The sequence below is a fragment of the Neospora caninum genome, chromosome VIII (genome assembly GCF_000208865.1).
Source record: "Neospora caninum Liverpool complete genome, chromosome VIII".
In the NCBI taxonomy this organism is placed as follows: domain Eukaryota; phylum Apicomplexa; class Conoidasida; order Eucoccidiorida; family Sarcocystidae; genus Neospora; species Neospora caninum.
This window is the reverse complement of record NC_018395.1, coordinates 1,782,363-1,802,539: the sequence shown is the minus strand read 5'-3', so window position 1 is coordinate 1,802,539 and position 20,177 is coordinate 1,782,363. Positions and strand designations below refer to the sequence as shown.

The 20,177-nt window shown below is 54.8% G+C and overlaps 3 protein-coding genes across 3 annotated transcripts; all 3 read left to right on the top strand.

Moving 5' to 3' along the window:
- Positions 1-2,169: 2,169 nt before the first annotated feature.
- On the top strand, positions 2,170-5,973 carry NCLIV_032170 (hypothetical protein; the record flags this gene model as incomplete). The annotated part of the gene is made up of 2 exons (XM_003883413.1): positions 2,170-3,291; positions 3,940-5,973. 2 exons carry the CDS (start codon positions 2,170-2,172, stop codon positions 5,971-5,973), a joined length of 3,156 nt encoding a protein of 1,051 aa, XP_003883462.1.
- Positions 5,974-9,093: 3,120 nt separating this feature from the next.
- Positions 9,094-12,412, top strand: NCLIV_032160 (putative UBA/TS-N domain-containing protein; the record flags this gene model as incomplete). Its single annotated transcript, XM_003883412.1, has 5 exons — positions 9,094-10,055; positions 10,173-10,254; positions 10,524-11,363; positions 11,653-11,877; positions 12,248-12,412. 5 exons carry the CDS (start codon positions 9,094-9,096, stop codon positions 12,410-12,412), a joined length of 2,274 nt encoding a protein of 757 aa, XP_003883461.1.
- Positions 12,413-15,270: 2,858 nt separating this feature from the next.
- Positions 15,271-19,366, top strand: NCLIV_032150 (conserved hypothetical protein; the record flags this gene model as incomplete). The annotated part of the gene is made up of 5 exons (XM_003883411.1): positions 15,271-15,708; positions 16,142-16,504; positions 16,804-17,061; positions 17,642-17,836; positions 18,386-19,366. The coding sequence occupies 5 exons, from the start codon at positions 15,271-15,273 to the stop codon at positions 19,364-19,366; spliced, it is 2,235 nt and encodes a 744-aa protein (XP_003883460.1).
- Positions 19,367-20,177: the final 811 nt, after the last annotated feature.

Here is a 20,177-nt window from a genome sequence, read left to right as displayed (position 1 = left end):
TATATATACATATATATAAGGATGAGTGCACATATATATGGAGGCATGTATGGATGTGTGTGAGCATGTGAATGGAATCATCTCTCTCTGTGTAGGTGGGTTGATCCTGTGACTACGGAGACACTGATATATATATATATATATATATATATATATGCAAGTGTGCTTACATATGTGGGTGTTTGTGCCCTGGGAGTGTGCATGTGGAAGCGAGTTAGTCTTTGCAGTTCTTTTCTTTGCTGCCTGGGGGGGCTGGAGCGACAGCGTGTGATAAGAGTTTCTCAGCACAACGTCGCAAGTGTGACGGACGAGGAAGATCCATTTCGCGTCTTCCGAGGGAACAGAGACCCCGACTTCCGAGGGAACAGAGACCCCGAAAGGCAGTTTTTTCGTGTCTTAATTGTTCGTTGCTCACGCCGCTCTTACGCGGTTCTGAGTTTCCTCGCAAAACACTCTGTGGAGGCTTTGCCTCCCCAGTACCGTGCGAAAACGGAGAGAAGCGCAACTACGAAACAGGGATGAACTTGGAAGTCGAAATTGACAGACTCACTTACCAAGCAACTCTTATGCACCTATCCACATATATATCGACACAGGGGTGATATACCGCACTTTGGACTTTCAATCTACCTATTATACCATGTTGTATATTGGATTTACGCTCGATATCTATAGAGATAGATGTAGATGATATTCGGTATATATATATATATATCTATTTACTCTCGTTCTCCGTCTCGATCTGCGATTATACGGTAATCGAGGTGTTTGCGTGGCTTCGACGGGGGTGAGAAGAGGGCGAGCTGAGCGCTAGCAGACTTGGCCGATCGCAATTTGGACCTTCTGAGGATGTAGATTGCTATATACTGAAAATGTATATATAGATATACATTGATACACAATATACAAAACACGTGTTTGCCGGTGGAAAACCATTGGAGACGGTCCCCTTGACTAGACTTCATCCGGTGTGCCTCTCTCAAGTCATTCGTGTCGTTCTGCCTATCTCTATGGCAAAAACGAGGGACTCGTTCCTTGTATTGAGAAGTCTTTAGGTGCTCGGTTTCCATTTTTTTGAGTGGTTCGGGACTTTGTGCTGGATGTGTGCCGCCGACACGCGAACGCGGTACACACCCGGTGGTCCGTTCTCTCACGACGGCAAGATTTCCGGAGTGTCTTCTTTTCGTCTGGGATTGAGAGCGCCTTCCCTCGCGTTTCGCTGCTTCCTGGTTCTCGACTTCCTCAAAAGTTCTCGCAGCGAGGGCGACAAAACGCTCTCGGCACAGACCTGCGAAGTCCGCGGGTCGTGCCACAGCGCGCCGAAGGGAGCTCTGGAGAGTCCCGCGCGGCCCCTTTGCGACTTGCTTTTTTCCGCGTTTCTTCTCTCTTTTCTCCGATCCCCCGGTCCAGGACCTTCCGCGTCATTTCTTTCTTTCACCGGCGACAAAAAACCAAGCGTGTGTCTCTCCTCACCCCGGGAGACCGGGTGTACTTCCACCTCAAGCCTTTTTCGCCGAGCGAGAGCGCGAGGCGGGCGTTTTTTCACCGAGAAAACTCGACGCAGTTTGGCGGTTGCTTTCGTTTGTCGCCCGCGCGTGGACACAGACGGAGAGAATTTATGTCAGGGCACTCTTGGAAGTCGAGAGGGACTCTTCGCCGCAACTACTGTCCCTTTCTCCCTTTTCCGTTCCGTTTCCCCTCTCTCCTCGCGCTCGTCCGCTCTCCACAGAGGGCGCGAGGCAGGCAGCCACCAAAAAGCCAAGAGGAAAGGGGTTTTCCCCCAGCTTCGGCTTTTTCTCTCGATTTCTCTCTTCCCAATTCCTCGTACACTCGACCGCTCCCTCTTCCTCGCTCGTGTGTCCTTTTTGGTCCCCCGGAGGCGGTCCGCCGCCTCACCGCACATCTCGCTTTCCCCCTCTATACATACAACCTTTTCCCTTTTTTGTTTCTCATCTCCCCTCCCGTCCGTTTGTGTCTCTCCTCGTTTCTCTCCTCGTTTCCCTCTCCTCTCTCGCGTCTTTTCCTCGGCTTCCCTTTCTGCAGCTCCCTTCAGGCACTGGCGCGCTCACGCCGCCTCGCTGGACGTGCACCCGCGCGAGAGACGCAGGCACGAGTTTAACTGGTTTTGATCCGGACCCGACTGTCTCTAGACGTTCTTGATCCAGCTGCATGTGCAGCACGGGCCAAAGCGACAAAGAAGGAGATGTCCACCCGAGAGCGTTCCTCGGCAGAAGCTGTGTCTCCCTTCCTCTCGCCTTTGAGGAGCCGCCCTGCGTGCCTGTCCCGGGCGGCGGAGGACAGCTGGAGAAGCGCGCCTCTCTCCTCCCGCGACAACTCTTCCTCTCCTTCCTCCCGCTTTCCTCTCTCCCCCCGTTTTCTCACCTCTCTCCACTCATCATGAGTGCGCCGTCTCGGAAGATGGAAGACTCGCTGGCTGCTCTAAAGTCGGACATTGTCTTTTTCTTGTCTCGACTGCAGCACGGCTCTCTGGAGACTTCGCTGAAGGCGCAGGACCCGGTCTTTGAGGGCATGGTTCGCGATCTCCAGCGCTTCGACGAGAGTTTGGAGGCGCTGCAAGGCGGCGTCGCGCGGTTCCTGGAGGGGACTGAGCACCTCTGCGCGGGGCTTTCTCTTCTCTCCGAGGCGGCCGTGCTCCACCTGACGAAGAAGAGCGACGCATGCATCGCCCGCGACGCCTGTCTGTACCGCGAGGCGGTTCACCGCATCACCCGCGCCGACGCGCCTCACGCCGCGTACGCGAAACTCAAGCGTGACTTGCAATTCAACGTCACAGAGCCGCTCCGGAAGCACCGCGAGCACAACGCGAAACTCCGCCAAGAGGTCCAGATCCGCAACCGCCGGCTCGCCGAGTGGCTGATCGCCCAGAAGAAACTCGAACACCTGCAGGAAAAGTTCAACGCGGGCCGGAGAGACGAGGCGCCGCGGGAGAAACGCGCCACGAGTGAAGCTTTGGACGAAGAAGAACGGCCTCTCGGGGGGAATTCGCGGCTGCTGAGTGGAGCACGGCCTGCGGAGAAAGACGTGCTTTTCGCCGAGGCCGCGGTCGAGACGGCGAGACTGCGGTTCAAGGAAGTCGACGACGTCCTCTTTGAATGGCTGCAAATGCTCGACGCGTACAAATGCGACATCTTTGACAGCGCGCTGCAAACCCTAAAGTACCTTCAGTACGAATTCTTCGCAAGCAGCGCACACGCCGTCGCCAAGGTTCTGCCCAGTCGCATGGAGTTCCGGCCCATGGTCGAGATGACTCCTCAACTCCTCCTGCCTCAGGTGAAAACACACGAGCCAACGGGCCCCGAAGGACAGAAAGGGAAAACCCAAGACGCTCGCGCGCGAGAGAGAGAACGGAAAGAAAGACGTGGGAAAAAGACAGAAAAAACGCGCAGACACAAGACAAACGGCCATAGGGGCAAAACGGGCAGGAGGGGCTTCGCCCCGTTCCACTCTCGCGAAATTCCAAAGTACATGCAGATGTATAAATAAATATATACGTTGATCCACATATAAACGCATGCCAAAGTATCTGAATACACACGTATCAAAGGAGATCGAAATGTACATACGCATATTCAGATACGCATATGTACACATATATATACATAAGCGGACGCGTATGTATACATATATGTATATGGGTGGCGACAAATGTATTCACGTGTACAGTTAGGTACACACGCACGTGTGTATGTGTATATATACGTATGACAGAGGAGTCTCTCTCTTTATATATATATGCATCTGTGTGTTGGAATCTGCACGTGTAGAGACCCTTTTGCAGGGGCTTTTGCATGCATGTGCGTGTCCCTGCATAGATTTTTGTGGAGATGGAGATGAACAGTCGTCTCCCTGGTTTTCTGTCGCGTCTTTGTCTCGACTGTCTCCGACTGTTGAGCGTGTGATTTTTCGCCTCTGTTTCAGGTGGAGTTGGAGCTCGCTGAGCGCGCAGCGGCGGAAGAGCGAGGATCTCCAAAGAGCGCGAACGGGACGGGTTTGACGGCGACGGAGCGTTTGGTCGAGAAGTGGGAGCGGGAGGCTTCGCTTTGCACGTGGATCACGGACGCGTCGTCGGGCGCGCCTCCAGTGTTGCTGGTGCAGCGTCCGGAAGGCGAGGAGCCCGAGAGCGAGGTAACGGTAGACATTCTCTCTCTGGCCGTTCTCACCGCTCAGGGCTTCGAGGAAACCTTCGCGAAGCGCGCGCTGCAGAAGCACGAAAACGACACCCAGGCAGCCATGGACTGGCTTCTCAACGGCGGCACTGAAGAGCTCCAGAGACAGCTCGAGGAAGAGCGGCGCGCGGAGGAGAAGCCGCAGAGTGGACAGGGCGCGGGGGGCCACGTCAGTTCGGCGGGTCTTGAGGACGTGCGCCTCCCGACCACCCTGAAGTGGGTCGAGAAGTTGAAGGCCGCAAAGAGGAAGGAGCGGCAAACCTGGCAGCAGAAACGGCGCGCCGAGCGCGAGGCCGCCGCAGTCGCTGCCGAGACACTCCGAGAGCAGGACGGCGCGGCCGAGAAGGTGGCGAACGCGGAGAGTGTGGTGAGCGACCGCGGCGCGGAGAACGCGGAGACGCGCGAGCCGCGAGAGAGAAGGAGGAGAGGCGAGACGCGAGGGGACATGCGGCGCAGAGCCGAGAGAGAGAGGCGAAGCGAGAGCGGGGAGAGCGGCGGAAGTGAGAGGGTGAGGGACGCCCGCCGACGAGGAGCGCAGAGATCAGCCAGTTTGTGGTCAGACGAGAGCGAGGGCGATAAGAGTCTGAAGAAGAGTGAGCGAGAGGAGCCGTCGGAGCGCAGTCGAAAGAGCCGTCCGACGGAGCTCTCGAAAGAGAATTCGGACCTGCTGGGCGAGGAACCTACGCGAGGCGGGAGACGGCAGTTGTCTAGCGAGGACGAGGCACGCCGGCGCAGTCCGCGGCCGGAAAAAGACAGAGTGAGAGATGCAGACTCTCGACGGCAGCGCCGGAACAGGAAGGGAGAGGAGACGAGCGCCTCCAGCGACGCGTTTTCAGACAATCGCCGCGAGAGGCGAGGCGAGCACGAGAGGCGGGCGGGGGGCGAGCGCCGAGGAGAGGATTGGGTGGGGTGTCTTCTGGACACACAGGACAGGCGAAGCGGGCGGGGAGAGAGAGAGAAGGAAAACGGCAGGTCGGGAGGTCGATCGACGAGTCGCGCGACGAGTGCGTTGTCCTCAGAGTCGGCAGGCAGCTCAGACTGGGACGGCGAGTGCGAGGGCCGGAGGGAGCGAGGGAGGCGCGAGCGGCCAGAAGACGACCACCAATCTGTCTCCTCGCCGTTCGCCGAGCTCGACGAGGCCTTCGCGGACGCCCGGCGCGGCGAGACGCGCGCGTCCAGAACGAAAAAAGACAGCAGGGGCAGAAAAGAGAGAAGAGAACAGGGACAAGGGAAAGAGGAAGACAGCAGAGGGAAAGAGGAAGACAGAAGAGACAGAAACGAAGACAAAATGGACTCAGTGGCAAGGCTTCCGCCGCTGCCTGACCTCCTGGGGGAGTTCGACTCAGCGACGCCGGGGCAGGAGTGGGACACGCGACAGCCGAGCTTCGACGTGTCTAGACAGCCGGCGCGTTCTCGGCGAGAAGCAGGCGGGGCAGAGACAGCGGGAGACAGGGGAGAGGCGAGCAGGCGCTCAGACCCCACGTCTTCCCGCTCGCGAGACAGCGAAAGCTCCGGCGCAGGCCGAGTGCGCCGGAGACAACGCGAGGAGCCACGGGAGAAGAGACGAGGACGTCTCGATTCGTCAGTCTCGTCGCGCGCTGAAAGTTCAGGGAGCGATGAGGAGGCGAGAGCGCGGCAGAGCAGCTCGGGCGGTGAGGACGCGCGGCGGACGGGAGACGTGGAGCCGAGAGGACGCGAAGAGCGCGTCCGTGCAGACACCAGGGACGTGGCCGACACCAGAGCGTCGATCGCCGACAGAATGCGCGCCTTCGACGATCTCCTGTAGAGACAGCTGGGGAGAGCCGGGGAGAAGAGGCGAGAGAGGAGACGCGCGGAGACACCAGGGGTGGACAGCCAGGCCCAGAGGAAAGCTTATCTTTGCGTCGCGGAACGCGTTGGAGAACGCGCCCCAGGGGGCGGGTAAAGAACGGTTGATGAGGCAAGAAACGCGAGAACGCCGGATTCAATATGCAGTTACGAGAGATACAGACGACCAAGCGTTTTAGGATTGCTGTTCAAACGCGTGGAAAAAGAAGCAAAACAAAAGCGTCAACGACGGTGACGATGAAGGGGATCGCGGGCCACGCATTTCGTTCTCTGCTCGTTCCTCGACCTCGCGAGGCAAAATGACGACGCGCATTCCCCGCTGTGTGACTGTCGCATGGAAGGAACGTCGAGGGTGAGGGCGTGGCTATCTCAATCAAATACGCATCTTTCACGTATCCGTGCATACATGCATATGTGTATCTATATGTGTGTATCTGTCTACGTGCATGTACATTTCTATTCTCGCATGTATGTACATCCTGGATGAAGAGCTGTGCTGCCCTGGAGAAGAGCCTCGGGGCGCAGGTGCTCGGAGCCCGTCCATGGTTTAAAACTTTCGAAGCGATATCCGCACAAAGGCTGAGAGCGTCAGGGACGTGTGCCCGTGGGGTTCACATGCAGAGATGCTGTGAGAGAAGATCCCGACGCTAAGAGATACACCCCCATGTTTTCTTGGAACTTTCCGCGCTGTTCTGTGTTTCGATCGCCTGTGCTGTCGGCAGTTCCTTTTCCTGATTTGAAGACACGTTGAAGCTTTTTTTCGCGGAGACGAGTCTCTCCTAGGTGCAGAAAAGGCCACGGTGTTTGGGTATATCTCTACACCACATGTAAATATCCTTCAGATATCTATGCATATATATATATATATATATATATGCATACGCATAGGTATTTCCCGATGCTCCCTCAGAATTGCGCTCCCGTTGGAGAGGGCGAGAGATGAGGTGATCCCACACGAAAACGGCGCTGAATAAAATTGGCAGGCGAGCGCGGCCCACCCGAAGCTTACTCGGATTCTCTTTGTGGTATTTACGCATGGTGTCCAATGGGTTCTTTTTCCACAATAGTCATCTGGTGACAAGCAGAAGTTCCAGGCACTGTTGGGATAGGATTCAGCAATCCACGTATCGCAGTCCTGAGCTCTGTAGAGAAACGCGACCATCTTACACTTTTGCATGAACCTAGATGTATACATCTATGTATGTGCGTGTATAGTTTAGGGAGCAAGACCCATATGAGGAGACAGGGTAGCAGAATGGAAGCACACAACACGCCTCGTTTGGCAGTCGAAGAGAGAGACGCCATCTGGCCCAGGCTCGTGCAGGGGTGAGCGTCTGTTTCATTTTGAGGAAGCGCCGGAAAGAAACGGCAAAGACCGCTGTCCGTCGCTCAGGGAGAGGCGCGCGCTGTCCAGAACTGCGATGGGCGAGCGTTGCGCAACACCGCAGATGGAGCTTGAACTGGAGCGCGTTTTTACGCGGTTTGAACGACGCAAAAAAAGGTTCTGTGCGAAATGCGAGCGGTGTACATACAGGACAGTCCTGGTGCACTAGGTGACGCTAAGGCCACACTGGAGAGAAAGGCAGAAGAAAAACGAGGCGGAGTGCCCAGGACAAGAGATGTTGCCTGCCTCTGTGTGGTTCAGACAACTTTTTAATGTGGGCTGCACTACTCCAGCTTCATGGTTGCGTTGGCTGTAGCAGGCTGTATATACAGGGAAGTCCGGTCCCAAGACGCGGTCGCCCAGTTTTCGAGTGTCAGGAGGAAGAGAGCCTCGCGTTCCTTGGGTAAGACGACGCGAGAGTTCTTCTGGTTTTCTGTGAGAAACTTTTGCCTGTTCCAAACGCGAGGGTACAGCGAGAGACCGGCTCTGTGACGGGAAAGCGGCAGCCGCGCGAGCTACGGCAGCCGCGACGCGCGTGCCAGGTAAGGGGCATCCCTTACCTGTTGTCCAAACTTTCGTTAAGATGAGGACTCATTCCGGCAGAAAAACCAAGTTTCCTTGTGGAGGGATGAAAAGAAACTCCCCGGTCCGACCTCTCCCCTGCTCGCCGCTGTGTGTTGTCTTTTCGGGTGTACATGCACCATGCATGCACACACGAGATCGCGATGGTGGGCGCAGTTCCTTGAAGACACGCCCGTTTTCTTCTCGGAACCCTTCCCGTCGGGAGATGTATTTCCTTCCAGCTTCAGGCGCTCTCTTAAAAGGAGTGTGTGGTGTTCGCCTTTCTCTTCCTCTGCGATGTGTCGCCTGCAGTCTCCGTCCTCGTGTCTCGGTAGGCCCCGCCGGCGTGCAGCCCTGGATCTTCCTCGGCCGCATTCTGTTTTTCCCTTTCTTCGTCTTCGAGAACCTCTTCCGTCCCCGCTTCTTCTCTTGTCGGCAGTTGAGAACACCGACTTCTTTTCGTTTTTTTTCTGCCAGGGAGTTAGCAACTCTTTCGCCCGGTAGCAGGGGCGAGGAATGGCCAGAGGGAGGCGTCGCCAGCTGGGCAAAACCCGTCGGTTGGAGGCAGTGTGCATTGAGAGATTCGCCCCGCTGGGACTTGCCGTCTTCGTCTTGTTTCTCCCTTCCCGCTCGTAGGTCAATACGCGCCCTCGTCTCGTATTTCTTTTGCCTCTTCGTCGTTCTGCGCCACAACGCCCCGCGGCGAGTGTCCGGCCTCTCAAGTCGCCGCGACTCACCACCGCACTCTTTGCTTCCGTGGAGTTTCCCTCTATGCTGCTGCTGCCTAGAGGGAGTTGTGAGGGAATCGCTCCTCCCGCCACGCTGCAAGCCGACGCGTCGCTCCCCTTTTCGTTCTCTTCCGTGAAATGGGAACGCCCCGCCGCGTCTTTGCTGCGCCGTTCTAGGTGTGTCCACGACGCGCGCGTGTCCACTGTTTCCTTGCTGCGTCCGCGTCTCTCTTTTCTGCACCGCCTTGCTTCCTTGCCGCTCTAGAGTGCCTTCTCTGCCGCCCTCCACCCTGTCCCAGGTGTACCTACAGCGCAGGGGTGCCGCTGTCAGGTGTACCTACACCGTCCGTTCTGGAGAGTGTGCTCCACGTCACTGTTTCTCGGTTCCCGCGCACGCGTGCCTGGGATGATGGAGTCTCTCGTTTCCCTGGAGAAGGCGAAGCTTCGTCTCCGCCTCACCGTGCTTTCCGCGTTTTTGTTTTGGGCGATTTTGGGCATCGCAGCCTGGTGGCACGTGACGTCCATCACGCGCTCGCCGATTCCCGCGCTGTCCTCTTTCCCCATTGCAGAGCGCGTCTCGTCCCAGCTCGCTGAAGGACAGGGAGGCGGGGCTGCGGCCCGCAAGGCAGCGACTGCCGCCTACGCGCGCTGGGAGGCTGCGCACACCAAAAAAGGACTGGACGGGAACGACGCGTCCTCGGTGCCCTTCTTCGCTCTCCTCCCTCCCCTCGTCACAGGCTTCTCTCTGAAACTCGTCCCCCTTTGCGAACAGGCGCTTCCGGACGCGACCAGCTTCTTCGACTGGCTGCGCGCGAAGGCAGCCGCCCTCCGCGACTCGGGGCGCGTGTCGTTGCCCGAGGAGCCGCGGGTGTACCGCTCGCTTTTCCCGGGGAGCGTCGAAAGCGAAGACAGCAAAGAGGGCGAGGCAAAACAGAGACCGGCCTTCGTGACCGACCTCAACCTGCTTCTGTCTCCCGCGGAACCGGCGGCTTCGGGTGGGCCCGGCACATCGACTTCTCTTCTGCGAGTGGTGCTCACGGATCCCCTGCCTGGGGCCTCCTGCGCCGCTCCGCTGCCGAACCTCGATAGAGCTGAATTCGACCTCACATACACTGTCGCCTTTTCTTCTTCTGCGCGAGATGCCAAACAGACAGACGCTCCCGCCGACGCCGCGGAAGCGTTCGCTTCCCACTTTGTGCTCCACGCTGACTCGGCGATCACGGTGGCCGCCGGGGCTTCAGACTCCGCCGCCCTTTCTTCCTTCAGGAGGAAAGCCGCAAGCAGTTTCCCAGCGCTCGCCCAGCTGCTGCGTCTCGCGTTCTTCGCGCCCCTCGACGAAACGTCTTTCCGCTTTCCCTTCTTCTCTCAGTACGACTTGACGTTCTGGCTAGGCAGTGACCCCGCCGCCCTTCCCCCCCCGCAAGCCGCGGACGCCGCGCAGCAAACGAGGCAAGCGGGTGGCCCGCGCCTCACCTGGCGCTTCAGGCAGGATGTCTACAACCCTTTCCTCGAGCCTTTCTTCTCTCGCCTCGGCTTCGTCTTTAACTTCTTGCACGTGCAGTCCCAGGTACAGGCGCATTTCCCACACAGGAGCTAGCTTCTCGCACAAAGTGGAGTTCCAATCTCGAACCAACGGGAAGCAGAGAACATGAAGCGCAGGAGAGCGACGTATTCCTCGACACTGTCTTAACGACGTCGATTCACCTGTCGCTCTGTGTGTGTGTGTTGAGCGGGGTGTGCATGTCCCTCCTGCATCTGCAGCCGTCAGTGTCTGCCTTGCCTAGCCCGAAATGTCGATTTCTTCCACTCCGCATTCGTTTGTGGCGTGTCTCGCAGGTGGTCCCCCACAGCGGCATTGCGTCGCTCCTCAAGCGCCCCGCCACGCCTTCGTCGGCCTGGCTCCTCGATCTCGCCTCGCAGCACAGACTGCATGCGGTCGCCAGCAACTGGCAGCCTGAGCAGATCATCACGACGCCGACTCATGCGCCCGCACCAACTATCAACTTTGCGGTGTACCGGTCGCCCGTGCCGCTCGTCCTCAAGGACGGGAAGCCCCAGCGCCACGTCGAAGCAGACGCGGGCGAGCAGGACAGGTCTGGTGCGAGAACCGAGACGGTGAATGGGATAGCCATTCCAGGCTGGGGCGGTCTCGTCATTGCTTCGCCCTCGTCGGCCGCCGTTCCGGCCTCCTCTGTCACGCGCTTTCCTTCGGACGAAATGCGACAAATCTGCGGTGTCTGGGTCGCGCAGCTTCGGTCCTTCTTCTCGCTTCCCGACACGCTCGAGGACTACTTCGGAGAGGCAGCGGCGCCGAGAACCGAGCGCGCGGAAGACCGCTGGCGCGTGCAAGTCGTGACGTCGCGCGCCGCGAAGCAGGCGATTCTCGAGCGAGCGCCGGACTTGGAAAATCGCGGAACAAGTGCAGCGGACGTCGTGATGATCTGGACTCACGGAGAAAAAGGGGAAACACGAAGCGATCCCGAAAAGGAAGAGAAGATCCTAGTCGTCGCGCAACATGCCGACGCTGGCGTCGGTCTCTGGGAAGTCTGGCGCCTCGCCCGCCGGGTGTATGTACAGCTCGTTGAAAGAGCCGTCAGCAACATCCGTAGCCTGCAAACCATCCTCGAAGATCAAACGGAGCTGGTTGTCTATCCCCACGTTGGAGAAGCCCTGCAGGTACAGTTTTGAACCGGCCAAAATGTAAACAGAAGCGATATCTCCCTTCGCAACTGCTAGCAAAACAGACCAAATACACACGAATGGGCATGTATGCATAAATGTGTATATCAGGAGGCACAGCAGGTGGGTCTACATATACATATATATATTTATATATATATATATATGTAAGAGTGTGTGGATGTGGAGACAAAAGTGTCTGTGTATACGCATCCGTGCGGTGTGAATCCGTTTCGCATGCGCATTTCATTGCATTGCCAGTTGAGTGTTTCTTTCGCTTCTGCAGCGAGCACTGACTTTCATTGACTGCAGTGCGGAAGCTCTCCAGGGACGGATTTGCTCGCAGCTGCCAGCAGACGTTCGTGAGCAACTTCTCGGAACCCAAATGCCTTTCATGGAAGGAAAACAAGACGCCAAAGGTTCGCAGAGAGGCGCCCTTCGCGTCCCTCACGCACGCTTCCTCGGTCTCGCGCTTGCTCTTGCACGCGCTGCTTTCCAAGATTCTCTGGAGGTAAAGGCGACACAAATTCGTGAAGTTTTCTTTTACTGCGTGCGCGCAACGACTTGATCGAGACCAACACACGTTCAGAAGATCATAAGCAATCCATATACATGGATTGGTATCTCGTTGCGAATGTATGCTGCTAGATGAGAGTGTCCGTGCTGCATAAATACGCCTGTTTCTCTCCATAAATATACATGAATTTGAATCTATGTGTCGCCTTATATCCGGTCTGTGCATATTTGCATCTGTGAGTCAGTATTGATTCGTGCTTGGATTCATCTATCGGTGTGTCTCTTTGCTGTATGTGTATAACTCAACGACCTGTGTACTCACGCATCTGGATGTGTTTTTCTTTACGTTTGGTGTGCTGTTGCAGGCTCTCCAGGAGGAGAGCGTGACGGGGAAATCACATTTTAGCTTTGAGTTCAAGTGCGCGATTTACCTTCCAGTCGTTCTCCCGTTCTTCCTGCCGCTACTCGTCGGCTTCATCAAGGTGTTCAAACAGCGCAGGCTTCTGGAGAAGGCTGCAGCAGCGCTCTAGACAGTTACGCCGCGTCCGTTTTGCATTTCTCTGAAGCTCCAAACGCGGCAAGGGAATTCAGAGAGGGGAAGAGGTCCCACAGCCATCGGATAGGGAACGGAATGAAACAACGTTCTGCACAGACGCAAAAGGGTTTCGAAGGCAGCCCTCACCTTTTTCTGTCGAGTCTTCTTCTCCAGTCTTTGCCTCTCAGCTGTCCCCATTGACCTTCATCGTCCTTTGTATTCACATGTAACACATGTCATTTTCTGCGTTCTCAGTACTCCTTCCGTCTGTTTTCTTCACCTTTGACGAAGCAACCCGACAGGCATATATATCCTGCTGGAAGTCACAAAAATTCTTTCTCCTGCATACAAACATATATATATATATATATATATATATGCGTTTACATATCGATATGTGTATATGCATAGTCGTAGGAGTAGATACAAATTTGTCTACCCTCCTGCACAACCCTATATGTGTATGTATATGTGTAAGTTCCTCTCGGGGTCTGGGTGTTTCGCCGTCCCTGTAAGCGAATGTTAGATTGGTTTGGATCGTGTCTGATGTCAACAACTGTGGTAACGGGGGAGATGTTTTCACGAGTTGTCGAGAGACGAACCCGACTTTTCCCTCTCGCCGACAAGGTTTAATTGGCCGGCGGGAGTGGCTTCGCTGTCGCCCGTCTTCAAAAAAATTTCTTTCACCCAGAGAAGGCCGAGCGTGCGGCAGCAAAGAGATGCGCGTAAAAGTCTAGCACACGCTTTTCGGCGGAGTCTTTTGGATCGGCTTCGCACTTGCATCTTTGTTCACGAAAGCGGAGGATCTCCGGGTCCCCCCCCCCGCAAGCCTCAGTGTACGCCAGTCGCAGAAATCGCCCCATTTCCAGGACGACAGAGCTGGTTATTCTTCGGCCTGTTTCAATCTCTACGCGTTCCTCGCAAACATCGCGCCTGAACAGTGCACTACCGGATGCGGCTGTCCGTCTTCGGGTCACGCACGCAGGCGTATCATAGAAATCGAACGCAATTAGCGAACTCAACCTCGTTGGACAGGGAGCGCAGTTATGCGTCACTGGACATCAGCAACCCAAAGTTCCGTTTGCCGGTATACACACGACACCCCGCTGGTACAAAACGCAGTTATACAGACTACGGAAATGTGCACATAACGACAGTAGAACTGGACAAAAGCAGCACTCTCTATTCTATTATGGACATATATATATATATATATATATATATATATATCATGTATGTGTATGTGTAAGTATGTATATGTATGTAGTTAATAGATCCTCCACCTATAGCTTCATACATGCATCTATGTAATAAGAGAGATTGGCCACGTACGTCTTTATGTACACAGCTATCCTATAGCTTCATGCACGCATCTATGTATTAAGAGAGATTGGCCATGTACGTCTTTATGTACACAGCTATCCCGAGGCGATGATAGTGGTGTGTTGGGCATTCAGGATTTCTGCACTCTCTTCACATGTCCTGGAAGAATCTTGATTTCGAGGTGTCCCCTCTGCGAAGCCTGGGACTCTGTAGGTGACAACACGAGCACCAGTTGCTCGGAAGCTCCGTTTCTCGCAATGCCGAAACAGATTAATTAGTCGAGACGTTTGTGTTTTGACGGATTGAATGGCCACCGGCGACACGTGGCGGCATTCTGTTCCAAACAGCGAACATCCTTCAAGATCATTCGCCTGGTCTACGGTCTGTGTCACCCGCGCGGGACGATTAGTGGAACTCCCGACCATTGAAAACGAAAAGCTGCATTGCGCGTTTGGAGATTCTGTGTCCTGCGTTGTATTCGGAGCGAAAAAGGAAGAAACTAGGAGAAAGGCGGGCTTGGAAACAAAGCGGCTGGACGTCGCGGCGAAGCCTGTATTTGCTTCTTGCGCAGGGAGAGTCGGCCGAAGCCGCTGGAGAAGACCGATCGCGGCGCGACCAAAAAGCTGTTCTGTTCGATCCGATGCGTGGAGGCATGTTTCAAGGCGCAAATCAACAGAAATACCGCTATCTGTGTCTGTCTCCTGTCGCCATGTGAGAACCTGTGTATGTTTCCGTAGGTCGAAACTCTCAAAGGCGGCGCATGTGGGTTTCAACTCAGTTGCTGCCCATTTTCGAGGCAATTGGTGTGAATCGCGCTCCGTTTCTTCGCGTGTCTAAAACCAAATGCACAGAGGCCAAAAACGTCCATCGGTTTCCCGTTAAAAGCAAGTCGAGACATGGTTCCCTCCGTCTCGTTGCCTTTCTTCGCCTACCGTGCCACGAAAACCCAAGGTTCTTCCGTTCTTGCGTGACGTGCTCCGACCCCCCAGATTGACCTTCAGCCGGCGAAACGAGTGGCCTTTCCTGTCCACATTTCGCTCTGGTTTCCAGGTCTTCTTTCCTTGTGAACTCCAGAAGCCGTTCCAGGTTACTCCTTCTGCACACGCTTTGGTTTTGGATGTGAGACGACTTCGTGTCCTGTTTCGAAACCGTTCGTTTGTAGTCAGCAGGTTCCTCCACAGGTATCGTTCCGGCCTTTTTCCTGTTGCGTAGTTCTACCAACAACTCTTGGCTCTTACACCTGCAGCTTCGCTCTTCCTGCTTCGTCGTGTCAGTCGTTGCGGGGAAAAGCCAAACCGAATAGCGCGACTGTTTACACAAAACGGTCTTTGTTTCACCGGAGGGCTGTCGTCCGTAGATACCACTTCACTCCTCGTGTCTCCTGAAGACGACACAGACAACACGAAAACGAGAACCCAGAACGAAAGCAAGTACTGAAGAGCCGACGAGCCCACAAAAGGAAAGAAGGAGCTTCCTATTTGGCTACAAGTCATATTCCGTTCCGTATCTTGAAAAGCAGTGGTCGCCAAAATGAAGGCACCCAGGAGTCTTCTTTCCTCGACATTCTTCGTCTTGTTTTCACTCCTCTCTGCTTTCTTCTCGCCTTTCCCCGTTCGGCCCGTCTCTTGTCAAATTACGGAGATTTCGCAACTCATTTCGACCGCTTTTAATCCGCTGTCGCGTCTTCCGATCGACTTCCTCGGTGGATCGTCGACCGTTTCTTCCGGGCGACATGAAGAGAATGCTAGTCTGGCTGCTCACATCACAGACAACGCTCTGCTGAACTCCACGCTTCAGAGTGGGCAGAAAATGCTTCGCACAGTCGCGCAAACGGCGAACAGTCTTCTCCCTAGCGTTATCCAAGAAGGGATTCTACAGCCTACAGACGATGGAAGAAGGCGCGCCGTCTCCCTCACAGCGTTCAACATGTCGCCACTAGACCAAGCCATCATCAGCGCTGTTGGCGAGGTCCGCGCGCACCGAATCACGAAAAAGAACAGGTTCTTTCACAGCGTTTTCTCAAAGAACGCGCTGCAGTCTCGTCCAATCGCGTAGAGAATAGCCTTCCATGCAACGCACGCTCCACATATAGGCACTTCTAACCTACAGCCGACACCCTTTGAGGACTCCGAAACGTGCACCGGACCTCACATAAATCGAGGCTACACATCATACACAAAAACAGTTCATATGTACGTGCGTATAGTCATGCATCGTAAGTGGATAATTATGCTGGCGGGTGTTGCTCTGAAAAATGCTTTGCTATATTGACGAGATCTCCAACCCGTCTCCCTGTCTGTATCTGCATGTGTATCCACTGGCATTCTTGTTTGCAAAGCTATGTTCATTTACGTAGAAAGGATAAACGCAGTTCCGGTGTTTTGTTTTGCCTCTGTGGCAGGTGGGATCTTTCCACTGGACGGCAAATCAGCCGTCGTCAGTCTCGATGGATGCGGCTCCCACCTTTGAATCGCGGAATCTTAAGAAACTGAACCTCGCTCTCGGTCTCCACGGCCTCCCGCCTCTGCCCTTTGCTCCACGAAAATTCAGTCAGTCAGAAGAAGAGGAACTTTCCGTTGACGCGTTGATTGACGAAGTGATTCAAGGACATCCGCTGTCGAAGGACATCATCAAGCAATACCGAGACGCCGTTGACGCATCTCTGTACAAAACCATGCAACTCCCACCTGTGGCTATGCCTGGCGTCTGTGAAGGCCTTGCCGCCAGCCCCTGGCCGTCGCCACATCGAACGGGATTCGCTCAGGTACGAGTCAACTCCCCACAGCTGTCATTCGATCTTAAACAATTGCATCCCTATGCATGCCTATGTGCACATACATGTGCCCGGCTCCTCTCAATGTCACTCTCTGTATCTTCATTCAGTCCCGGTCATGCCCACACAGGTGACGCAACGCAAGATTGTAGCAATCCCCCTCATACATCCAGGTCCTCTCGATTCTCTGCCTAGCTGAGCCTGTGGTTATGAACATCTGTATAATGAGTATGTTTTAGATTGCCCAATATGCGCTGTGTGTGTCATCCCTGCCTGTCTCTGTGGCGCAGGCAAGCTCCCCGTACAGAGGTCCTGACGGCTCAAGACGTCTGAGTCACAACTTCCTGAACCGGGCGGTCATTGCGAATAATCCAATCACGCTGTTCTACTCCGAAGACCAAAAGTATCTCTGGGGTAGCAGCTGGACGACAATCTTCAAGGTAGCTCGCGGGAAGTCTTCTCTTCGGATAGTCGACTATGTGGCGAAGCCTGTGGAGAAGGTCTTTGCCGACAAGTTCCACGGGGCCTATGCCCTTTTGACGAAGGAAGTGAGTGAACAAAGGTTTAAAGCAGCAAGAAGCAAAAGCATCGAACAGAGGAAACTTCAAGCGTTTTTTCGGGTGGGCATCGAAGCAAAAACTCCTATGGAACAGACGTTCTCGAAAGACGCAAAAAAGCTGAGCGAAACCCGTGTTTCGTGCTGGAGAACACCAAAAGCCACGCCGTGTCGAAAAATGAACTCAGCCTACGCTGGGCAAGGCGGTGGTCCCTCGAGGAGTTGTTCCTTTCCATTTCTCCGGATGGATCGCTTAAAGATATCCACGGATATATAAATGTACAGAGATGTTACACTACCTTTCAGTCTCTGTATATCTATCCCTCTGCCTCTCTCCCTACCTCTCTCTGCCTCTCTATCTCATTATTTGTACCTCTCCCTGTTGCGTTACCCCTTCGCCTGTCCTTACATGCTTTTGTGTAGACGTGTATCGATGGACCTGTCTGTACACGGTAGAGCACACCGCAGAGAGAGGGTCGCGCTCCTCGAACATGCAAGTGTACTACGGCTCTCTCTTTGTTCCAGTGAAGAGTGCCCGAGAAAAGTGCTTTCTCTGCGGCGCATGTTTTCAGGAGATTTTCGTCGTGTCTTCCGGTGACCACCTGGAGGCGTACTACGACAAGCCGGGGAGCAACTCGCAGCAGATCATGATGCACCCTGAGAAATTTGACATCACCAACGAGCTCGCAAATGAAGTTCGCTATCCTCAAAGACCAGAGGAAGTCATCCGAGCCCTCTGCATGAGCAGCGATGGGCATATCGTCTGGGTAAAAGTCGCCTTCACAGACGCCTTATCACACCTACAAGCATCACATATGCACGTGCATATACATATATATACATACGCATGCGTTGGGACAGATTCCGAAAAGACTTGCCTGCTATTCAGCTGTGCCTCTTTTGCTGTAAATGGGCATATGTTCCCGAGATAGTTTTGTTTGTGACCCTTCATATAGATCTCTCTGCATCTCATATAGATAAAAATGTATACGGGGGGGAGGTGTGATGCGAGACTCTGAGCCCCCCAAGTGAGCAGCGAATACCAGACGCATATAGGATAAGCGATCTCCTCAGTACACACACATCTGGGCAGCTATGAATATTCGTAAGCTGATCCCATCCATACAGAGTTCACGCGTAAATGTTGAGTTGTATGTACCGGCACATACGCACATCCATGCACCTACGCGTGCACATACATTTGTATTCGTTTTTCCTTCCTATGGATTGCGTGTTCAGCTTTGTTCACGACGCGCTGTTTGCGGTCTTGAGGCGTGCGTTGGAAGCGTGTCTCTGCGTCGTGCGTTTCGCTTCAGGCGACGAGTCACGGCCGCGTGGGTGTTTTGAACCGCAACATAAAGGGCGGGAGTTTCCGGAAAGCGACCGATTGGCTGATGCTCGGGACTTCTGTGGGCTACGACAGAGACCTGGAGGTGTCGAACAACATGGCGTGCGACGATGAAGGGGGCATCTACGTGGTATCCGACAAGTTCATGCATCGTGTCGACTGGAACGGCAGGAAGCTGAAGATCCGGTGGGAGAAGCCGTACTCGACGTCGTCGGCCAGCGGGACGCAAGAAGTCCGACTCGGAGCCGGCTCTGGCAGCACGCCGTCGATTATGGGCGAGAGCGGGAGAAAGTATGTCGTCATCACCGACGACGCGGACGTCATGAACGTGTTGATCATGGACGCGAAGACTGGGGAGATCAAAGCGAGTCATCCCATCAACTTTGGCGACGCGAACGCGAATCACACCAGCAGCGAGCAGTCCGTCCTGGTCCACGGCTGGCGACTCGCCGTGGTGAACAACACGCCGACAGAGGAGCTGAAGCAAACGCCGAATTTTCTCAAGATGTTTGGCAGCCCCGCAGCGCTCCTGCTCGGCGGAGGCGAAGTGCCTACTCGAATCAGTGAGACGCTTACCAACGCCTGGCCCGTCATTGTCGGCGACGCCCCCAAGGGCGTTGAGCAGCTCGAGTTTGACCCTGACGCGAACGCCCTACGCGTGACGTGGGTGAACAAGGAGGTGTCCATTCCGAACGGAATTCCCACGATGAGTGCGACTTCTGGACTCATGTACGGCATCGGAAAAAGAGGGCAATTCGGCAGCGAGGCAGCCCCCATGAGGGGTATGTGGACCCTCGAGGCGCTGGATTGGTGGACTGGCGAATCCAAGTTCTACTACAACATCGGCATGGGGCCCATGGTCAACTCGATCTACGCCGCCACGCAAGTCGGTCCTGGAGAGATCATCACTGGCACTGCCACGGGAATCGTGCGGATTATGGAGGTCTAGATGCGCCGAAAAAACACTGCATCCATCGCTATTTCGAGAAGAGTGTGTGAACCGACTACGCATGGGTCTACGTGGTGGCACCTCCCTTCCCTCTCACGCGCCCGTGCAAAAAGAAGGGCCGCTAACAGTTCCGTCTATCTGCGTCAAGCGAGAGTCTGTGCACAGTACGTAAGGGAAAAAGTGTAGATATTCTGTAGACCGTGCACGCTCCATATGTGTATGCAGACACACTACCAGCTTGTTTTTTTAAAACGTGTCGACAAGTAGACCAGCCTAGTCACGTACTGCCATCCCTGTACGCACGTAACGACGAATTTCCAAGTGGAGGAAGGACAGGCAAGACCGCCGACGGGGTTGGTTTTTCAAGGAAGCGCGAACAAGAATGGACAGTCGTCTCAGCCTTTGGTAGCTTATTTGGTAGAGCACCAGTCGATAACCGTCGTGAGAACAGTTCGATAATTATGCAAAAGACAAGAAACTTCTCTTCCACGTGCAGACAATATCGAACATGCTACGAGGACGAGGATATTGGAAACCACGCCTTCCCTCGACTCTTGATCGACGCCGCTGCGATAAACGTTCGCTGTGTGGTACGTGCCGAAAAACCGCCAGTTCTTTTCGCGTGTGCGAGGTATCTGCAGGATGCCAAGACTCAAAATGCACTTAACTTCATCGCCACTATCCTTTTACCGTCAAAACGCCGAGATTCAAAGTGGAAATGAATAGCCGCACGGGTAGTGTATAGAACATCATAAAGGCTCAAGCGCGTCTCGCGGTGCTGAACAGAACGGTCTATAGTGGATAGAAGGCA